The sequence below is a fragment of the Salvelinus fontinalis genome, chromosome 4 (genome assembly GCF_029448725.1).
Source record: "Salvelinus fontinalis isolate EN_2023a chromosome 4, ASM2944872v1, whole genome shotgun sequence".
Classification (NCBI taxonomy): domain Eukaryota; kingdom Metazoa; phylum Chordata; class Actinopteri; order Salmoniformes; family Salmonidae; genus Salvelinus; species Salvelinus fontinalis.
This window is the reverse complement of record NC_074668.1, coordinates 2900582-2924701: the sequence shown is the minus strand read 5'-3', so window position 1 is coordinate 2924701 and position 24120 is coordinate 2900582. Positions and strand designations below refer to the sequence as shown.

Below are 24120 nucleotides of genomic sequence, written 5' to 3'. Positions count from 1 at the left end.
CCTGTAACACTGGTAGTAGCAGGCACTGGTAGTAACCTGTAACACTGGTAGTAACCTGTAACACTGGTAGTAACCTGTAACACTGGTAGTAACCTGTAACACTGGTAGTAACCTGTAACACTGGTAGTAACCTGTAACACCGGTAGTAACCTGTAACACCGGTAGTAACCTGTAACACCGGTAGTAACCTGTAACACTGGTAGTAACCTGTAACACTGGTAGTAGCAGGCACTGGTAGTAACCTGTAACACTGGTAGTAGCAGGCACTGGTAGTAACCTGTAACACTGGTAGTAACCTGTAACACTGGTAGTAACCTGTAACACTGGTAGTAACCTGTAACACTGGTAGTAACCTGTAACACTGGTAGTAACCTGTAACACTGGTAGTAACCTGTAACACTGGTAGTAACACTGGTAGTAACCTGTAACACTGGTAGTAACCTGTAACACTGGTAGTAACCTGTAACACTGGTAGTAACCTGTAACACTGGTAGTAGTAGGCACTGGTAGTAACCTGTAACACTGGTAGTAGCAGGCACTGGTAGTAACCTGTATCACTGGTAGTAACCTGTAACACTGGTAGTAACCTGTAACACTGGTAGTACCCTGTAACACTGGTAGTAACCTGTAACACTGGTAGTAACCTGTAACACTGGTAGTAACCTGTAACACTGGTAGTAACCTGTTACATTGGTAGTAACCTGTAACACTGGTAGTAACCTGTAACACTGGTAGTAACCTGTAACACTGGTAGTAACCTGTAACACTGGTAGTAGCAGGCACTGGTAGTAACCTGTAACACTGGTAGTAACCTGTAACACTGGTAGTAACCTGTAACACTGGTAGTAACCTGTAACACTGGTAGTAACCTGTAACACTGGTAGTAACCTGTAACACTGGTAGTAACCTGTAACACTGGTAGTAACCTGTAACACCGGTAGTAACCTGTAACACCGGTAGTAACCTGTAACACCGGTAGTAACCTGTAACACTGGTAGTAACCTGTAACACTGGTAGTAGCAGGCACTGGTAGTAACCTGTAACACTGGTAGTAGCAGGCACTGGTAGTAACCTGTAACACTGGTAGTAACCTGTAACACTGGTAGTAACCTGTAACACTGGTAGTAACCTGTAACACTGGTAGTAACCTGTAACACTGGTAGTAACACTGGTAGTAACCTGTAACACTGGTAGTAACCTGTAACACTGGTAGTAACCTGTAACACTGGTAGTAACCTGTAACACTGGTAGTAACCTGTAACACTGGTAGTAGTAGGCACTGGTAGTAACCTGTAACACTGGTAGTAGCAGGCACTGGTAGTAACCTGTATCACTGGTAGTAACCTCTAACACTGGTAGTAACCTGTATCACTGGTAGTAACCTGTAACACTGGTAGTAGCAGGCACTGGTAGTAACCTGTATCACTGGTAGTAACCTGTAACACTGGTAGTAACCTGTAACACTGGTAGTAGCAGGCACTGGTAGTAACCTATAACACTGGTAGTAACCTGTAACACTGGTAGTAACCTGTAACACTGGTAGTAACCTGTAACACTGGTAGTAACCTGTAACACTGGTAGTAACCTGTAACACCGGTAGTAACCTGTAACACCGGTAGTAAACTGTAACACTGGTAGTACCCTGTAACACTGGTAGTAACCTGTAACACTGGTAGTAACCTGTAACACTGGTAGTAACCTGTAACACTGGTAGTAACCTGTAACATTGGTAGTAACCTGTAACACTGGTAGTACCCTGCCCCAGTGCCTGGGTAGCAGGGTGAACATGTTTAACTGCCAACTACTCTGATACCAGTATAATGTACCACTGCTGTTAATGTACTGCTGTCACAATAATAATGTGAAAATAATAAATTAAGGTTAATTAAATGCTATTTGACTCATAAATTGCTGCAGTATAAATCAGGTAATAATGTCTGTCTGTCCGTCCGTCCGTCTGTCTACTGGTGGGCTCTGCTCTCTCTGCCTTGTAGCATGATTCATATAATATCATTGTAGGCCAACTGTAAGCTGGTGGATTATCTCATTGTATTAAGTAATTATGCAGCAGACTTCCTGGACATATTGTGGGATAAATAAAGCATTATGCGAACCTGATTTCCTGGACATACAGTGAGCTCCAAAAGTATTGAGGCAGTGATTTATCTTGTATTTTTTGGGGGGGCTCTGTATTCCAGCACTTTGAATTTGAAATGATACAGTGACTATGAGGTTAAAGAGGAACACCTATGTGAGAATGCTGTTCATTGACTACAGCTCAGCGTTCAACAGCATAGTACCCTCGAAGCTCATCACTAAGCTGAGGACCTTGGGACTAAACACCTCCCTCTGCAACTGGATCCTGGACTTCCTGACGGGCCGCCCCCAGGTGGTAAGGGTAGGTAACAACACCTCTGCCACGCTGATCCTCAACACGGTGCACCTCAAGGGTGCGTGCTTAGTCCCCTCCTGTACTCCCTGTTCACTCACGACTGCACGGCCAGGCACGACTCCAACACCATCATTAAGTTTGCTGATGACACAACAGTGGTAGGCCTGATCATCAACAACGACGAGACAGCCTATAGGGAGGAGGTCAGAGACCTGGCAGTGTGGTGCCAGGACAACAACCTCTCCCTCAACGTGAGCCAGACAAAGGAGATGATTGTGGACTATAGGAAAAGGAGGTCAGAGCACGCCCCCATTCTCATCGACGACGCCCCAATTCTCATCGTCGACGCCCCCATTCTCATCGACGAGGCTGTAGTGGAGCGGGTCGAGAGCTTTAAGTTCCTTGATGTGCACATCACTAACACACTATCATGGTCCAAACACACCAAGACAGACGTGAAGAAGGCACGACAACGCCTATTCCCCCTCAGGAGACTGAAAAGATTTGGCATGGGTCCCCAGATCCTCAATAAGTTCTACAGCTGCACCTTCGAGAGCATCCGGACTGGTTGCCTCACTGCTTGATATGACAACTGTTCGGCATCCGACCGCAAGGCGCTACAGAGGGCAGTGCGTACGGCCCATGTAAATCACTGGGGCCAAGCTTCCTGCCATCCAGGGCCTGTATACCAGGCGGTGTCAGAGAAAGGCCCTAAAAAATGTCAAAGACTCCAGCCACCCTAGTCAAAGACTGGCCTCTCTGCTACCGGGCGGCAAGCGGTACCGGAGCGCCAAGTCTAGGTACAAAAGGCTCCTTCCCCAAGCCATAAGACCGCTAAACCGCTAATAGGTACCCGGACTATTTGCATTGACCCCCTTTTTTAAGGTGCTGCCACTGAGTACACCAAACATTAGGAACACCTTCCTAACATTGAGTTGCAGCCGCCACCCTCTTATGCCTTCAGAACAGCCTCAATTCGTCAATGTATGGACTATACAAGATATTGCTGGCCCATGTTGACTCCAATGCTTGTGTCAAGTTGGCAGTATGTTATTTGGTTGGTGGACCATTCTTGATACACACGTGAAACTGTTGAGCGTGAAAAACCCAGCAGCGTTGCAGTTCTTGACACAAACCGGTGCGCCCGGCACCTACTACCATACCCCCATTCAAAGGCACTTCAATATTTTGTCTTGCCCGTTCACCCTCTGAATGGCACACATACACAATCCATGTCTCAGTTGTCTCAAGGCGTAAAAATCCTTCTTTAACCCGTCTCCTCCCCTTCATCTACACTGATTGAAGTGGATTTAACAAGTAACATCAATAAGGGATCATATCTTTCACCTGGATTCACCTGGTCAGTCTGTCATGGAAAGAGCAGGTGTTCTTAATGTTTTGGACACTCAATGTATATTATTTGTATTACAGACTCTGGTCTCTGGTCCAGAAGCAAATATCCTGCAATGCTATCCATGTTGCTATGGGGTTTTGTATTTATACTGTATACTGTATACTCCACAGAGCTCATTCTAATATTTATACTGTAGAACATTTTAGTTACACGGTTTATACACACCGCATATTTATTTATACACTGGAGTGTGTGTGTTGCATGCGTGTGTGTGTGTGTGTGTGTGTGTGTGTGTGTGTGTGTGTGTGTGTATGTGTGTGTGTGTGTGTGTGTGTGTGTGTGTGTGTGTGTGTGTGTGTGTGTGTGTGTGTGTGTGTGTGTGTGTGTGTGTGTGTGTGTGTGTGTGTGTGTGTGTGTGTTTGTGTGTGTGTGTGTGTTGCATGCGTATGCGTGCATGTGTGTGTGTGTGTGTCACTGGATACTTAACCATCTGCCGTACAGCCTGAGCAGGCCCAAAACTGCAACGCACACACCAGGTTCCACCAACCAATCACAGCCACTCATGGCATCATCCCCATACGGACCCCATTTTTTACGTAATTGTCCAATTAGAGTAGCTAACGCTAATCCCATTCATTTTAAAAACTCAGCTTTTTTTTTTTTAAACCTTCATGTAGAGTCAAGCTGTTTCTGCCTATTATCGTGATAGTGTGTCTGTGGCAGGTAGAATATAATGAAATGTAAAATGATGCACTTTCATTAGGGGAGAAATTAAACTATTTGAGAGGAAATGCTGAAGGTAATAATGATTAGGAGGCTGGCCACGGTGATTACCAGAGAATATAATTCCACATTGTAAATAGTGTTCACGTTGAAGTTATAGGACAGGAACTGTGACACGCCGCACGATAAGAAAAGGTGAAAGACAAGTTAAGGTCATAGCAGGAGAGAAACTCATTCAAACCTCTTAGTCAGTAGACCCTTATATCTCTCTAACCCAGTAGACCCTTATATCTCTCTAACCCAGTAGACCCTTATATCTCTCTAACCCAGTAGACCCTTATATCTCTCTAACCCAGTAGACCCTTATATCTCTCTAGAGGACCCTTATATCTCTCTAACCCAGTAGACCCTTATATCTCTCTAACCTAGTAGACCCTTATATCTCTCTAACCCAGTAGACCCTTATATCTCTCTAACCCAGTAGACCCTTATATCTCTCTAACCCAGAAGACCCTTATGTCTGACTGACAGCATCAGATATAATATATCTCTCTAACCCAGTAGACCCTTATGTCTGACTGACAGCATCAGATATAATATATCTCTCTAACCCAGAAGACCCTTATGTCTGACTGACAGCATCAGATATAATATATCTCTCTAACCCAGTAGACCCTTATGTCTGACTGACAGCATCAGATATAATATATCTCTCTAACCCAGTAGACCCTTATATCTGACTGACAGCATCAGATATAATATATCTCTCTAACCCAGTAGACCCTTATATCTGACTGACAGCATCAGATATAATATATCTCTCTAACCCAGTAGACCCTTATATCTGACTGACAGCATCAGATATAATATATCTCTCTAACCCAGAAGACCCTTATGTCTGACTAACAGCATCAGATATAATATATCTCTCTAACCCAGAAGACCCCTATGTCTGACTAACAGCATCAGATATAATATATCTCTCTAACCTAGTAGACCCTTATGTCTGACTGACAGCATCAGATATAATATATCTCTCTAACCCAGAAGACCCTTATGTCTGACTGACAGCATCAGATATAATATATCTCTCTAACCCAGAAGACCCTTATGTCTGACTGACAGCATCAGATATAATATATCTCTCTAACCCAGAAGACCCTTATATCTGACTGACAGCATCAGATATAATATATCTCTCTAACCCAGAAGACCCTTATGTCTGACTGACAGCATCAGATATAATATATCTCTCTAACCCAGAAGACCCTTATGTCTGACTGACAGCATCAGATATTATATCTCTCTAACCCAGAAGACCCTTATGTCTGACTGACAGCATCAGATATAATATATCTCTCTAACCCAGAAGACCCTTATGTCTGACTGACAGCATCAGATATTATATCTCTCTAACCCAGAAGACCCTTATGTCTGACTGACAGCATCAGATATAATATATCTCTCTAACCCAGAAGACCCTTATGTCTGACTGACAGCATCAGATATAATATATCTCTCTTAATCAATTAAACGAATATAGAAAGATATCTTGTCCTCCGTTTCTCTCTAAGCCCACGACCACACCACCCATATATTCCCGGAGTACTTTAAAACCACAGATTTCCTTTAAAACCACAGATTCTCTTTAAAACCACAGATTTCCTTTAAAACCACAGATTCTCTTTAAAACCACAGATTCCCTTTAAAACCACAGATTCCCTTTAAAACCACAGATTCTCTTTAAAACCACAGATTTCCTTTAAAACCACAGATTCCCTTTAAAACCACAGATTCCCTTTAAAACCACAGATTCCCTTTAAAACCACAGATTTCCTTTAAAACAACAGATTTCATTTAAAACCACAGATTCCCTTTAAAACGACATGAAATGGGTGGGGTGTAATTCATATCAGGGTGGGGTGTAATTCATATCAGGGTGGGGTGTAATTCATATCAGGGTGGGGTGTAGTTCATATCAGGGTGAGTGTAGTTCATATCAGGGTGGGTGTAATTCATATCAGGGTGGGGTGTAATTCATATCAGGGTGGGGTGTAATTCATATCAGGGTGGGGTGTAGTTCATATCAGGGTGGGGTGTAGTTCATATCAGGGTGGGTGTAATTCATATCAGGGCGGGGAGTAATTCATATCAGGGTGGGGAGTAATTCATATCAGGGTGGGGTGTAATTCATATCAGGGTGGGGTGTAATTCATATCAGGGTGGGGTGTAATTCATATCAGGGTGGGATGTAATTCATATCAGGGTGGGGTGTAATTCATATCAGGGTGGGGTGTAATTCATATCAGGGTGGTGTGTAATTCATATCAGGGTGGGGTGTAATTCATATCAGGGTGGGGTGTAATTCATATCAGGGTGGGGTGTAATTCATATCAGGGTGGGGTGTAATTTAAATCAGGGTGGGGTGTAATTCATATCAGGGTGGGGTGTAATTCATATCAGGGTGGGGTGCAATTCATATCAGGGTGGGGTGTAATTCATATCAGGGTGGGGAGTAATTCATATCAGGGTGGGGTGTAATTCATATCAGGGTGGGGAGTAATTCATATCAGGGTGGGGAGTAATTCATATCAGGGTGGGGTGTAATTCATATCAGGGTGGGGTGTAATTCATATCAGGGTGGGGTGTAATTCATATCAGGGTGGGGAGTAATTCATACCAGGGTGGGGTGTAATTCATATCAGGGTGGGGTGTAATTCATATCAGGGTGGGGTGTAATTCATATCAGGGTGGGGTGTAATTCATATCAGGGTGGGGTGTAATTCATATCAGGGTGGGGTGTAATTCATCAGGGTGGGGTGTAATTCATATCAGGGTGGGGTGTAATTCATATCAGGGTGGGGTGTAATTCATATCAGGGTGGGGAGTAATTCATATCAGGGTGGCGAGTATTTCATATCAGGGTGGGGTGTAATTCGTATCAGGGTGGGGTGTAATTCATATCAGGGTGGGGTGTAATTCATATCAGGGTGGGGTGTAATTCATATCAGGGTGGGGAGTAATTCATATCAGGGTGGGGAGTAATTCATATCAGGGTGGGGTGTAATTCATATCAGGGTGGGGTGTAATTCATATCAGGGTGGGGTGTAGTTCTGTATTCCTATAAACATAAATAAAGGTTTAAGGTTTAAATAAGGCTAGCATTTTCAAGCAGAAATTTGCTTCCTGCAACACAAACTCAAAAAAGTTCTGGGACATTGTAAAGTCCATGGAGAATAAGAGCACCTCCTCCCAGCTGCCCACTGCACTGAGGCTAGGAAACACTGTTACCACCGATAAATCCACTATAATTGAGAATTTCTATAAGCATTTTTCTATGGCTGGCCATGATTTCCACCTGGCTACCCCTACCCCGGTCAACAGCACTGCACCCCCCACAGAAACTTGCCCAGGCCTTCCCCATTTCTCCTTCTCCCAAATCCAGTCAGCTGATGTTCTGAAAGAGCTGCAAAATCTGGACCCCTACAAATCAGCCGGGTTAGACAATCTGGACCCTTTCTTTCCTCCTGTTACTAGCCTGTTCAACCTCTCTTTCGTATCGTCTGAGATCCCCAAAGATTGGAAAGCAGCTGCGGTCATCCCCCTCTTCAAAGGGGGGAACACTCTGGACCCAAACTGCTACATACCTATATCTATCCTACCCTGCCTTTCTAAGGTCTTCGTAAGCCAAGTTAACAAACAGATCACCGACCATTTCGAATCCCACCGTACCTTCTCCGCTATGCAATCTGGCTTCAGAGCTGGTCATGGGTGCACCTCAGCCACGCTCAAGGTCATAAACGATATCTTAACCGCCATCAATAAGAAACAATACTGTGCAGCCGTATTCATTGACCTGGGCAAGGCATTCGACTCTGTCAATCACCACATCCTCATCAGCAGACTCAACAGCCTTGGTTTCTCAAATGAATGCCTCGCCTGGTTCACCAACTACTTCTCAGATAGAGTTCAGTGTGTCAAATCTGAGGGCCTGTTGTCCGGGACTCTGGCAGTCTCTATGGGGGTGCCACAGGGTTCAATTCTTGGGCCGACTCTCTTCTCTGTATACATCAATGATGTCGCTCTTGCTGCTGGTGAGTCTCTGATCCACCTCTACGCAGACGACACCATTCTGTATAATTCTGTCCCTTCTCTAGACACTGTGTTAACAACCCTCCAGACGAGCTTCAATGCCATACAACTCTCCTTCCGTGGCCTCCAACTGCTCTTAAATACAAGTAAAACTAAATGCATGCTCTTCAACCGATCGCTGCCTGCACCTGCCCACCCGCCCGTCCAGCATCACTACTCTGTTCTAACTTAGAATATGTGGACAACTACAAATACCTAGGTGTCTGGTTAGACTGTAAAATCTCCTTCCAGACTCACATCAAACATCTCCAATCCAAAGTTAAATCTAGAATTGGCTTCCTATTTCGCAACAAAGCATCCTTCACTCATGCTGCCAAACATACCCTCGTAAAACGGACCATCCTACCGATCCTCGACTTCGGCGATGTCATTTACAAAATAGACTCCAACACCCTACTCAACAAATTGGATGCAGTCTATCACAGTGCCATCCGTTTTGTCACCAAAGCCCCATATACTACCCACCACTGCGACCTGTACGCTCTCGTTGGCTGGCCCTCGCTTCATACTCGTCGCCAAACACACTGGCTCCAGGTCATCTACAAGACCCTGCTAGGTAAAGTCCCCCCTTATCTCAGCTCGCTGGTCACCATAGCAGCACCCACCTGTAGCACGCGCTCCAGCAGGTATATCTCTCTGGTCACCCCAAAATCAATTCCTCCTTTGGCCGCCTCTCCTTCCAGTTCTCTGCTGCCATTGACTGGAACTAACTACAAAAAGCTCTGAAACTGGAAACACTTATCTCCCTCACTAGCTTTAAGCACCAGCTGTCAGAGCAGCTCACAGATCACTGCACCTGTACATAGCCCATCTATAAATAGCCCAAACAACTACCTCTCCCCTATTGTATTTATTTATTTATTTATTTTGCTCCTTTGCACCCCAGTATTTCTACTTTCCAAACGTATCTACTGCACATCTACCATTCCAGTGTTTTAATTGCTATATTGTATTTACTTCGCCACCATGGCCTATTTTTTGCCTTTACCTCCCTTATCTCACCTCACCTCATCGGATGGGGCCACAGTGTCTCCTGACCCCTCCTGTCTCAGTATCCAGTATTTATGCTGCAGTAGTTTATGTGTCGGGGGCTAGGGTCAGTTTGTTATATCTGGAGTACTTCTCCTGTCTTCTCCGGTGTCCTGTGTGAATTTAAGTATGCTCTCTCTAATTCTTTCTTTCTCTCTTTCTTTCTCTCTCTCGGAGGACCAGATCCCTAGGACCGTGCCTCAGGACGACCTGACATGATGACTCCTTGCTGTCCCCAGTCCACCTGGCCGTGCTGCTGCTCCAGTTTCAACTGTTCTGCCTGCGGCTATGGAACCCTGACCTGTTCACCGGACGTGCTACCTGTCCCAGACCTGCTGTTTTCAACTCTCTAGAGACCGCAGGAGCGGTAGAGATACTCTTAATGATCGGCTATGAAAAGCCAACTGACATTTACTCCTGAGGTGCTGACTTGCTGCACCCTTGACAACTACTGTGATTATTATTATTTGACCATGCTGGTCATCTATGGACATTTGAACATCTTGGCCATGTAATGTTATAATCTCCACTCGGCACAGCCAGAAGAGGACTGGCCACCCCTCATAGCCTGGTTCCTCTCTAGGTTTCTTCCTAGGTTTTGGCAGTTCTAGGGAGTTTTTCCTAGCCACCGTGCTGGAACATAAGCTTGTGTACTTATTTATTACCTGCATTGCTTGCTGTTTGGGGTTTTAGGCTGGGTTTCTGTACTTTGAGATATCAGCTGATGTACGAAGGGCTATATAAATACATTTGATTTGATTTAGTTTTGATTTGATTTGCACACATTGTATATATACTTATTTTTCTACTGTATTATTGACTGTATGTTTGTTTTGCTCCATGTGTAACTCTGTGTTGTTACATGTGTCTAACTGCTTTGCTTTATCTTGGCCAGGTCGCAGTTGTAAATGAGAACTTGTTCTCAACTTGCCTACCTGGTTAAATAAAGGTGAAATTAAATTTAAATAAATTTAAAAAAAATCACTACACCGCCTTTATGACCTTGTGCCTTGCAGGGTTCCATGTGGGAAGGAGAGAGAGATTGTGTGTGCGTGTGTTTACATGCTATAAGTGTGTGTGTTTCCATTTGTGTATCTGAGTGTGTATGGGACTCATCCTGCTGAAACCTGGCAGACTGCGGGTTGAAATATTAACAACCAACACATGGCCCTCTCCTCCTTTCCTCCTCTCCTCCTCCTCCTCCTCCTCTCCTCCTCTCCCTCTGTCCCCAGGTCCCTGAAGGAGAGCAGCAGTAGATTCAGTACCAAGACAAACCCAGTGCCGGGCCAGACATGCTGCAGGGGCTTTACATTCTAATGCCTTTGTTGGTTTTCCAGAATATGCTTCCATCTCATCCTGGACGGACTCCCAGTGTTCTCGTCAGGGTCTCAAACAGAGGTGAGGCATAGTATTATTGGTGGTAATATGTATTATTTGGAGGCTGTTGGTGATGGCATAATGGTATATTTCCGTATTGGTGATGGCATAATGGTATATTTCCATATTGGTGATGGTATAATGGTATATTTCCGTATTGGTGATGGTATATTTCCGTATTGGTGATGGCATAATGGTATATTTCCGTATTGGTGATGTTATATTTCCGTATTAATGATGGTATAATGGTATATTTCCGTATTGGTGATGGTATAATGGTATATTTACGTATGTCCGAAGAGGGGAACAGACACTTTTATCCAGAGCCACTACAGTAGTGAGTCATTTAGCAGACTCTCTGATCCAGAGCCACTACAGTAGTGAGTCATTTAACAGACTCTTATCCAGAACCACTACAGTAGTGAGTCATTTAGCAGACTCTTATCCAGAGCCACTACAGTAGTGAGTCATTTAACAGACTCTTATCCAGAGCCACTACAGAAGTGAGTCATTTAGCAGACTCTTATCCAGAGCCACTACAGAAGTGAATCATTTAGCAGCCTCTTATCCAGACCCACTACAGTAGTGAGTCATTTAGCAGACTCTTATTCAGAACCACTACAGAAGTGAGTCATTTAACAAACTCTTATCCAGAGCCACTACAGTAGTGAGTCATTTAACAGACTCTCTTATCCAGAGCCACTACAGTAGTGAGTCATTTAACAGACTCTCTTATCCAGAGCCACTACAGTAGTGAGTCATTTAACAGACTCTCTGATCCAGAGCCACTACAGTAGTGAGTTATTTAACAGACTCTTATTCAGAACCACTACAGAAGTGAGTCATTTAACAAACTCTTATCCAGAGCCACTACAGTAGTGAGTCATTTAACAGACTCTCTTATCCAGAGCCACTACAGTAGTGAGTCATTTAACAGACTCTCTGATCCAGAGCCACTACAGTAGTGAGTCATTTAACAGACTCTTATCCAGAGCCACTACAGTAGTGAGTCCTTTAACAAACTCTTATCCAGAGCCACTACAGTAGTGAGTCATTTAACAGACTCTCTTATCCAGAGCCACTACAGTAGTGAGTCGTTTAACAGACTCTTATCCAGAGCCACTACAGGAGCAGTTAGGGTTGTGCCTTTCTCAAGGGCACATCGACAGATTTGGGGATTCGTACCAGTGACCATTCAGTTACTGGCCCAACGCTCTTAACAGCAAGGCCTTCTACAAGTCCTGAAACTATCGTCTGGTCATTGTGGGCTTTAAATGGTTAAGTGGAGAGAGAGAGAGAGAGAGAGAGAGAGAGAGAGAGAGAGAGAGAGAGAGAGAGAGAGAGAGAGAGACAGATGTGAACTGGGTTATGGAGGGGGCGTTGTCATGGTGATGATCAACCATTGAGAATCCATGAGCTTCCATACGAACATATTGAAACTCCTCAGACAAGGGATGAAAACACGACATATGACATAGTCAACATTTGATATTCAAAAAAAAGAAACACGAGAAGGAGAATAGAAAAATATGACAAAAAAATAAAAAGCAATGAAGAAAACTTTGCTTCCTGGAAACATCAGAACCACGCCACACTAAACCGGCTCTGATGTTCCCAGATACGGAATTTGGTACCGACCACAGAGTTAAAAAAGAATACATATATATTGCTATGGTTACTACTTCCTGTTCACTTCCTGTTTGAGGTCCTTTCTTACTTATCGTTTCCTATTTGAGGCTCTTTCTCTGGGGGCGCTTTGCTGGCAGGCAGCAGGCAGGGCAGGGCGTATGAGGTAAAACAGGGAGGTGAAGAAAAGATTAACAATGGAGCTGCCAGCCTGCCAATGCCCACCACCTCATCTCAGCTGAGCTCTTGAACAATGCACAACTGTTGATGACTGGCCTGTCTGTGGTGGTTGGGGGGTGGGGGGGGGTGGGGATTTTGGAGGGAGAGAGAGAGAGAGAGAGAGAGAGAGAGAGAGAGAGAGAGAGAGAGAGAGAGAGAGAGAGAGAGAGAGAGAGAGAGAGAGAGATGCTGCTGGGGTACAGTTATGGTCATATATGTTCTCTCTGGGTTTGATTGTCTTAACTTTTCATGAACTGTCTCCAGGAAAACTCAGGGTTCGTGTTCACTCTGTCATGTAACCTTTTATTTATACAGTTTATGCTCATTGAAATAAAATCTCTGTTGCAACAGACTTTTAGTTAAAGAGGGACATTCTGGTTTACAAGAAGGACACATTAGGAGATGACTTCAAAATACACAGAGACATCTTCCAGAGTAACGACGTAGTCACATACTTCCCCGACAAACGGCTCATCGCAAAACATTTCAATTAACGTTCTGCATTTTCAATCCCGATGAACCCCAAGGGCAGGACCATATGTGTGTGTGTTTATAAATGTGTTTCATGTTATTAGCTACGCTAATAAACAGTGTTTTAGGACTCACCACGGTGCAGCAGAGAGGCCAGAACCACCAAGCAGCTACCAAGGCTGCCAGTAACAACAGCACCAGGAGAGTTATGGCTACAGCGAAGCCGTTCGACTGACAGAGAGACAAAAATACACACGTTAGACACATGTTAGACACACACACACACACACGTTATACACATTCACACACACACGTTATACACATACACACACACGTTATACACATACACACACACGTTATACACACACACACACGTTATACACATACACACACACGGTATACACATACACACACACACACGTTATACACACACACACACACACGTTATACACACACACACACACGTTATACACACACACACACACAGTATACACATACACACACACACGTTATACACATACACACACACAGTATACACATACACACACACACGTTATACACACACACACACACGTTATACACATACACACACACGTTATACACATACACACACACGTTATACACATACACACACACGTTATACACATACACACACACGTTATACACATACACACACACGTTATACACATACACACACACGTTATACACACACACACACACAGTATACACACACACACACACGTTATACACATACACACACACGGTATACACATACACACACACACAGTATACACATACACACACACACGTTATACACATACACACACACGTTATACACACACACACACACGTTATACACATACACACACACGGTATACACATACACACACACACACACACAGTATACACATACACACACACACGTTATACACACACACACACACGTTATACACATACACACACACACGTTATACACATACACACACACACGTTATACACACACACACACACACGTTATATTCTTACACACACACATGTTAGACACATACACACACACGTTAGATACATACACACACATGTTAGATACATACACACACATGTTAGATACATGTTAGATACATACACACACATGTTATATACATGTTACATACACACACATGTTAGATACATACACAAACATGTTAGATACATGTTACATACATACACACATCATACACAGTACAACAGTAGATAAACACACACACATTAAACGTTAAACACACGACTGGTAGATACAGAGAGTTTTAGACTAAAAATACTGTAGACAGAAAAGAAGAAAGATTGTAAGCATTACAGAAGCAGAAGGTAAACTCACACATGTTGAGGCGTGGATGGTGAAGGCACTAGAGATGAAGGATTTCCCGTGATTCAGACTGATCAGTACGTCCATCGACCTAGAAACACACAACGTTAACACCACACTACAAAAAGACTAGGGCCCTGGTCAAATGGAGTGCACTATATAGGGAATAGGGTGCCGTTTGGCTGGGTCCTGGTCAAATGCAGTGCACTATATAGGGAATAAGCTGCCGTTTCAGACCCTATGACTTATTTAACAAGAGGTGGAGGAGGCCAAAACCAGACCCCTATGACTTATTTAACAAGAGGTGGAGGAGGCCAAAATGGTGCAATTAAAAGCCTAATGATGAAAGGCAGAGCTATTTCCATATGTCTATTACACCACATCCCATTAGAGAATTGGCTGGTTGGAGTGTTCGCCTGGCTGTGTGTGTGTGTGTGTGTGTGTGTGGGTTGAACGTGTGTGTGTGTGTGTGTGTGTGTGTGTGTGTGTGTGTGTGTGTGTGTGTGTGTGTGTGTGTGTGTGTGTGTGTGTGTGTGTGTGTGTGTGTGTGTGTGTGTGTGTGTGTGTGTGAGGTTTGAACGTGTGTGTGGAAGATGAAGGTGTGTGTGGAGGATGAAAGTGTGTGTGAGATGGGAAGGTGTGTGTGTGTGTGTGTGTGTATGTGTGTGTGTGTGTGTGTGTGTGTGTGTGTGTGTGTGTGTGTGTGTGTGTGTGTGTGTGTGTGTGTGTGTGTGTGTGTGTGTGTGTGTGTGTGTGTGTGTGTGTGTGTGTGTGTGTGTGTGTGCGTGTGTGTGTGTGGTTTGAACGTGTGTGTGGAAGATGAAGGTGTGTGTGGAGGATGAAAGTGTGTGTGAGATGGGAAGGTGTGTGTGTGTGTGTGTGTGTGTGTGTGTGTGTGTGTGTGTGTGTGTGTGTGTGTGTGTGTGTGTGTGTGTGTGTGTGTGTGTGTGTGGGGGGGGGGGGGGGGTTTAGCCCCTGGGCTCTGCCTTTGGCCATCTATCCTCCTGTAACCAACTGATGAGCTGCCACCTGCCCGTCTGTCCTCCTGTCCGCTGCTACGGCACTGGATCTGAAATAGACCTGACCTCAAATTCACTCTTTATGTGACCTTTCTTCTTTCCACAAGTAGCCCTTTACACTCGCACTAACATGCTATACATGAGGTCAGAGGTCAGTGGCTGTACAGTAACATGCTATACATGAGGTCAGAGGTCAGTGGCTGTACAGTAACATGCTATACATGAGGTCAGAGCTGAGTGGCTGTACAGTAACATGCTATACATGAGGTCAGAGGTCAGTGGCTGTACAGTAACATGCTATACATGAGGTCAGAGGTCAGTGGCTGTACAGTAACATGCTATACATGAGGTCAGAGGTCAGAGGTCAGGCTCTGTATGGGTTTTGACTGACAGACGTTCTGAACTTGAGCACCTCACGCCACAAGAAGTTGTCCCCATCCCTCCCGGTAATTAGTCAACTTTTGCTCTGTTTTTTGTTGTCTGATTGAGGGAGATGCTGTTAATTCAGAGGACTATCGATTTTCAAAGATGAGACGTTGAGGAATATAATAAATACCGCTTTGATGTGATACAAGCAAGCCAAACACCCAGTCCAAATGTGCACTTCACATTTCCTAATCATAAAACTCATGTACTAAAACAGTGTCACCGTTTATGATCACCATGTTAGATTTACAGTTACAAGATGACGTCATATCCTGGGTAGTTCTGAACAGAATAAAGACTATGTTAGATTTACAGTTACAAGATGACGTCATATCCTGGGTAGTTCTGAACAGAATAAAGACTATGTTAGATTTACAGTTACAAGATGACATGACGTCATATCCTGGGTAGTTCTGAACAGAATAAAGACTATGTTAGATTTACAGTTACAAGATGACATGACGTCATATCCTGGGTAGTTCTGAACAGAATAAAGACTATGTTTGTTTAATGTGAATTAAATTCAGTCTTGTATCAGGTGAACTGTTACAGTATGTCCTCACCTTTGACCTTTGGTCTAATCACTTCCCCATTATCTCCAAACTGTTCCCTTTCAATTGCTACCATGGTTACGCATATGCTTTTCACATTTCTTCTGTAAAAAAACATTTACATTTATGTCTATTTCCACGACTGTAAAGGGTTAATACCAGCCTTCCGAGTGGCGCAGCGGTCTAAGGCACTGCATCGCAGTGCTTGAGTCGTCACTAGAGACCCGAGTTCGAGCTCAGGTTGTGTCAAAGCCGGCCGCAACCGGGAGACCCGATTGGCCCAGCGTTGTCCGGGTTAGGGGAGGGGTTTGGTCGGCTGGGATGTCCTTGTCCCATCGCGCTCTAGCGATTCCTTGTGGCGGGCCGGGCGCATGCACGCTGAATTCGGTCACCAGTTGCAGGTGTTTCCTCCGACACATTGGTGCGGCTGGCTTCCAGGTTAAGTGGGCAGTGTGGCTTGGCAGGGTCGTGTTTCGGAGGACGCGTGACTCTCAACCTTCGCCTCTCTCGAGTCCGTACGGGAGTTGCAGCGATGGGACAAGACTGTAACTACCAATTGGATATCACGAAAAAGGGTGAATAACTAAACAATTTATGTCCATTTAAAAATGAGTATGCCACATGATTTTGTGTCTGTGACTTGGCGTTGACTGGTATTGTGGAATACATTAAGGAGGGGCTGTGTCTGTGACTTGGTGTTGACTGGTATTGTGGAATACATTAAGGAGGGGCTGTGTCTGTGACTTGGCGTTGACTGGTATTGTGGAATACATTATTCCCTCTCAGGAGACTGAAAAGATTTGGCATGGGTCCTCAGATCCTCAAAAGATTCTACAGCTGCACCATTGAGAGCATCCTGCCTGGTTGAATCACTGCCTGGTATGGCAACTGCTCAGCCTCCGACCGCAAGGCACTACAGAGGGTAGTGCGAACGGCCCATTACATCACTGGGGCCAAGCTTTCTGCCATCCAGGACCTCTATACCAGGCGGTGTCAGAGGAAGGCCCTAAAAATTGTGAAGGACTACAGCCACCCCAGTCATAGACTATTCTCTCTGCTACCGCACGGCAAGCGGTACCGGAGCGCCAAGTCTAGGTCCAAGAGGCTTCTAAACAGCTTCTATCCCCAAGCCATAAGACTCCTGAACGTCTAATCAAATGGCTACCCAGACTATTTGCATTGTGTCCCCCCCCACTCCCCTCTCCCTCTCTTTTACTCACCTGCTACTCTCTGTTGTTATCAGCTATGCGTAGTCACTTTAATGTACATGTACATACTACCTCGACTAACCGGTGCCCCCCGCACATTGACTCTGTACCAGTACCCCCCTGTATATCGTCTCGCTATTGTTATTTTACAGCTGCTCTTAAATTACTTGTTACTTTTATTCCTTATTCTTATCTGTATTTTTTGAAACTGCGTTGTTGGTTAGGGGCTTGTAAGTAAGCGTTTCACTGTAAGGTCTACACCTGTTTTATTCGGCGCATGTGACTAATACAATTTGATTTGATTTGATTAAGGAGGGGCTGTGTCTGTGACTTTTACTGTTATTGTGGAACACATTTAGGAGGGGCTGTATCTGTGACCCGTCCTTCTGCAGAGTGACGTTTCCACAACTTAGTGACAGGCCTCCTCGGCAATATGTTTAACCCTGAATAATTCACCCTCCTAAATTTCCCCGTCTTTAAGGAAACGTTGGAAAAGCCATTACTGACTTCGGAGTCAGCTGGTCCAGCTGTATCGCATCACTAACGCTTAGCGTCACGTCGGACGACGAGGCGCTCTGACAGAAGCCGCTAGACAAGGAGATCACTAGAGGGAAAGACAAGTTTTCACATCCCAGGTCAGAGATCTCCAATGACCAGATCTGGGTTCAAATACTACTTGAAATCTTTCAAATACTTTGAGCGTTTACTTTAGCCTGCCTGGAGTGCCAGATGGGCGGGGTTTACCATTTTGGGACTATTCTATTGGTCCATTAAGACAGGCAAGCTAAATTAAGCCCAGAGAAATAATGATTTCAAATAGTAGTTGAACCCCCAGGTCTTTCTCTACATTCCAGTTTAGAGATCTCCAGTAACACAAGGAGAGGTCAGACAGGTCACCCAGGTCAACCTGGTCAGCCAGGTCAGCCAGGTCTACCAGGTCAGCCAGGTCAGCCATGTCAGCCAGGTCAGCCATGTCAGCCATCTCAGCCAGGTCAGCCATGTCATCCATGTCCACCAGGTCAACCAGGTCAGCCAGGTCAGCCATGTCAGCCAGGTCAGCCAGGTCAGCCATGTCAGCCATGTCAGCCAGGTCAGCCAGGTCAGCCATGTCAGCCATGTCAGCCATGTCAGCCAGGTCAGCCATGTCAGCCAGGTCATCTACCATCTATTCAGACATAACCTCAACTCAACCCTCTCATCTCCCATCTATTCAGATTTAACCCTGGCTCAATTTAACAGCTGGAGCCCTGTCTTCAACTGTCACTCCCGCACCAAAAACATGGGGAGAAATTTATGTGTGTGAATTATTCAGGTTGAACATATTGCGAGTAGGCCTGTCACTAACCTCAACTCAACCCATCTACCATCTATGCAGTTTGACATGTGAAAATCGTGTTTTCACATGCTAACACCACCTTTCACATGCTAACACCACCTTTCACATGTCAAACACCACCTTTCACATGTCAAACACCACCTTTCACATGTCAAACACCACCTTTCACATGTCAAACACCACCTTTCACATGTCAAACACCACCTTTCACATGCTAACACCACCTTTCACATGTCAAACACCACCTTTCACATGTCAAACACCACCTTTCACATGTCAAACACCACCTTTCACATGCTAACACCACCTTTCACATGCTAACACCACCTTTCACATGTCAAACACCACCTTTGACATGTCAAACACCACCTTTCACATGCTAACACCACCTTTCACATGCTAACACCATCTTTCACATGTCAAACACCACCTTTCACATGTCAAACACCACCTTTCACATGCTAACACCATCTTTCACATGTCAAACACCACCTTTTACATGCTAACACCATCTTTCACATGTCAAACACCACCTTTTACATGCTAACACCATCTTTCACATGTCAAACACCACCTTTCACATGCTAACACCACCTTTCACATGCCAAACACCACCTTTCACATGTCAAACACCACCTTTCACATGTCAAACACCACCTTTCACATGCTAACACCATCTTTCACATGTCAAACACCACCTTTTACATGCTAACACCATCTTTCACATGTCAAACACCACCTTTCACATGCTAACACCACCTTTCACATGCTAACACCATCTTTCACATGTCAAACACCACCTTTCACATGCTAACACCACCTTTCACATGCTAACACCATCTTTCACATGTCAAACACCACCTTTTACATGCTAACACCATCTTTCACATGCCAAACACCACCTTTCACATGCTAACACCATCTTTCACATGTCAAACACCACCTTTCACATGCTAACACCATCTTTCACATGTCAAACACCACCTTTCACATGCTAACACCATCTTTCACATGTCAAACACCACCTTTCACATGCTAACACCACCTTTCACATGTCAAACACCACCTTTCACATGTCAAACACCACCTTTCACATGTCAAACACCACCTTTCACATGTCAAACACCACCTTTCACATGTCAAACACCACCTTTTACATGTCAAACACCACCTTTTACATTAGTGTAATAACATGTTTTCACCTCACATGTGAATTTCAAGTTATCATGTGAAAATCGTATTTGCAGTTTCACATGTAAGAAAACTCCACATGTCAATCTCACTTTCACATGTAGAATTGCAAGTTCACACGTGAAAAACAATCATATGTGGAAAAAATGTAAGTACAAAATGTGACTGTAAATTCCATAGAAACTTTTATTTAATTCAAGGGCATTCTTTTTTTTTCTTATTCTTTCTGAGCCATCCACTCCATTATTATTATAGTCCTCCACGGTGCTGCATTGATATACATGTATACTTAGTGCTACCACTAGGGGGAGGCATTCAGACTGGTACTGCTGCAGGCGCACCCCTCTCTTCTTCGTACGTTGGTCGGTGACTGTTGGAAGGGGCCCAGTGAAAAGATCAGAGAAACTAGCTCTCCGTGTCTCCTTATTTTTTTTAATTTCTGTTTTCTGGTTTGTACGTTTGGTGACGTTTTCAAAATCTACAGATAACATTAACTCAACTGTTTTGAGTTTTCGGGTCATTTTGATGCATCATTTAATTGTTTGGACCGAGTGAAAAAATGAGTGAGATTTTTTCATTTACATATGTGTAACCAAGCTAATTAGCTAGCTAGTCGATGAGAACAAGATGGCATTTTAAATGTTTTTTTTATATTTTCATTATAAATGTTTTGGCTCTTAAATGGTTTTATTTTTACAAAACAAGTGCTCACATTGAGTGTATTTACACATGTACATATGAACCATGCTAATGATATGTATTTTAGAAAGTCACTTTATGTTTGATTTTAATCTAATGGTCACATGCTAATTGCTAACCGCAGGCTAACTTATTGATAGGCAATAACTAGCCTTCCATTTCATCCTAGCTATCTATTTTTAACTTCTGTTATTGTTAGCTATCCATTGTTAGCTGTCCATTGTTATTACTGTTATTGTTAGCTGTCCATTGTTAGCTGTCCATTGTAATTACTGTTATTGTTAGCTGTCCATTGTTATTACTGTTATTGTTAGCTGTCCATTGTAATTACTGTTATTGTTAGCTGTCCATTGCAATTACTGTTATTGTTAGCTGTCCATTGTAATTACTGTTATTGTTAGCTGTCCATTGTTATTACTGTTATTGTTAGCTGTCCATTGTAATTACTGTTATTGTTAGCTGTCCATTGTAATTACTGTTATTGTTAGCTGTCCATTGTAATTACTGTTATTGTTAGCTGTCCATTGTTATTACTGTTATTGTTAGCTGTCCATTGTTATTACTGTTATTGTTAGCTGTCCATTGTTATTACTGTTATTGTTAGCTGTCCATTGTTTTTCAGTTAAATTTAGTACACAAGGGCTAAAAGGGATTTTAATGCATTTGAAAATGTGTGAATGTGTTTGCTTTTGGAATGAATGTAAACAGATACTTTCGAACAAAGTGATGCTTTTGAATTAGGGTTAATCAGTTAACCGAAGTTAACTTTTTGTCATTTTAGTGCAGTCATTTTTTATCGTGATAAATCACATTGTCTGTAAGTGTCCAAAATACACCGAAAGCATCCCAAATACATCATCTTCATTATACAGCTTTAAAGAATAATATAAGGTCAAAAGTTAACATTGGAGGTTAACTCCTTTAATTTGTTAATGCAAAATTATCTCCATACTTCCATTCAATGTTTAAACCGGTAAACCGGTACCGGGATATCTTCGGGGGAACAAAACAAAAGAACACCATCATGTTCGTGAGAGTCTCCACTTTCCATGGTGGGGTTATATTCGTTTGTAGCCCAAACGGTTTCGGACACTACAGACATTTTCGTAAGAACACCAATTATGGGGATGTCTCCTGGTCCTGGTCTCCTGGTGCAGAAGGCAGATGTGGAGACTCACCCAATGCAAAAAACTAATATCTCTAGTTTAAACTGGCGCATATTGATCGGGTGCGTTAATAGACTATTTTAAAGAAAGTGTGCTTTTCAATTTACCTAACGTGTTACTTTGCTAACTGTTACTTTGGAAAAAATCAAGATGTCAATATTCTTGAAATGCTTTATATATTTTATTTAAAAAATCGTAAATTACAGCTCAATTTGATCAAATTCTGAATTTGGGATTAATCGTGATTATTTACAGAAAATCCTCTGGTTATCTCTATTAAATGTAACGTTTGAAAGCACATTTATTTCAATTGAACAGTCAATATTCTGAGACTGAGAGAAATTGATAATAAATATACAGCCCTCTTGGTCTAATGGTTAAGACATTGGCTTCTTGTGTGGGAGAACTGGGTTCTAATCCCACTTGTTACTAAAAACACACATGTGAAATGTAGAATATGACATGTGAAATATTCAAATATGACATGTAAAATATTAGGAAACCACATGTCTGAGTCATGTGGAAAATCCATGTGAAACTTCATGTGTCCAAAAACATATATATTTCCTTTTTTTTTTTTTACATATATATATTTCTGTTTGATGTGACATTTTTTACGTGATTTGTTCATGTTTTTATTTTTGTTAAGGGTCACAGCATTTTAAAAGCATCTGAAGTTACAAGAAAAGACGGGAGAGACAGAAGGATATATTCATGTTTTATTGACCTGTTTTTGGTTTTGTAGAACAGAAACTATGGTCCTGATGTTTCCCCTTTTCAACCCTAGTTTCTGCTGAACTATCAAACCAGCCAAATATCTGGATTGCTACTAATGACTTGCTGTGCATATTAGTTGGTGCATAACAGACAGTTTTTTGTTGCATTGATGAAAGGTATTGGTGGGGTGGGGGGGCTAATGGGGTGATATGGTGGAGAAACAGATGCCCTCGTTCCAGGCCTGAAACATGCCAACGCTCCTACCAGTACATGCCTAACACAAAGCCATCTATAGGGGCTACATTACACACGCTGTAGACCAAACCAGAGAACACAAAGCCATCTATAGGGGCTACATGACACACGCTGTAGACCAAACCAGAGAACACAAAGCCATCTATAGGGGCTACATGACACACGCTGTAGACCAAACCAGACAACACAAAGTCATCTATAGGAGCTACATGACACACGCTGTAGACCAAACCAGAGAACACAAAGCCATCTATAGGGGCTACATGACACACGCTGTAGACCAAACCAGACAACACAAAGCCATCTATAGGGGCTACATGACACACGCTGTAGACCAAACCAGAGAACACAAAGCCATCTATAGGAGCTACATGACACACGCTGTAGACCAAACCAGAGAACACAAAGCCATCTATAGGGGCTACATGACACACGCTGTAGACCAAACCAGAGAACACAAAGCCATCTATAGGGGCTACATGACACACGCTGTAGACCAAACCAGACAACACAAAGTCATCTATAGGAGCTACATGACACACTCTGTAGACCAAACCAGAGAACACAAAGCCATCTATAGGGGCTACATGACACACGCTGTAGACCAAACCAGACAACACAAAGTCATCTATAGGAGCTACATGACCCACGCTGTAGACCAAACCAGAGAACACAAAGCCATCTATAGGGGCTACATGACACACGCTGTAGACCAAACCAGAGAACACAAAGCCATCTATAGGGGCTACATGACACACGCTGTAGACCAAACCAGAGAACACAAAGCCATCTATAGGGGCTACATGACACACGCTGTAGACCAAACCAGAGAACACAAAGCCATCTATAGGAGCTACATGACACACG

General features: G+C 43.4%; 1 protein-coding gene across 1 annotated transcript in view; it reads right to left on the bottom strand.

Moving 5' to 3' along the window:
* LOC129852745 (anthrax toxin receptor 2-like) overlaps window positions 1–24120 on the bottom strand; it is a 112436-nt gene that overhangs the window by 56802 nt on the left and 31514 nt on the right. Inside the window, exons 10-11 of the mRNA XM_055918405.1 lie at window positions 14698–14776; window positions 13479–13574 (exon numbers count right to left, since the gene is read on the bottom strand). Coding sequence (XP_055774380.1) covers window positions 13479–13574; window positions 14698–14776 — 175 coding nt within the window. The remainder of the gene's footprint in view (window positions 1–13478; window positions 13575–14697; window positions 14777–24120) is intronic.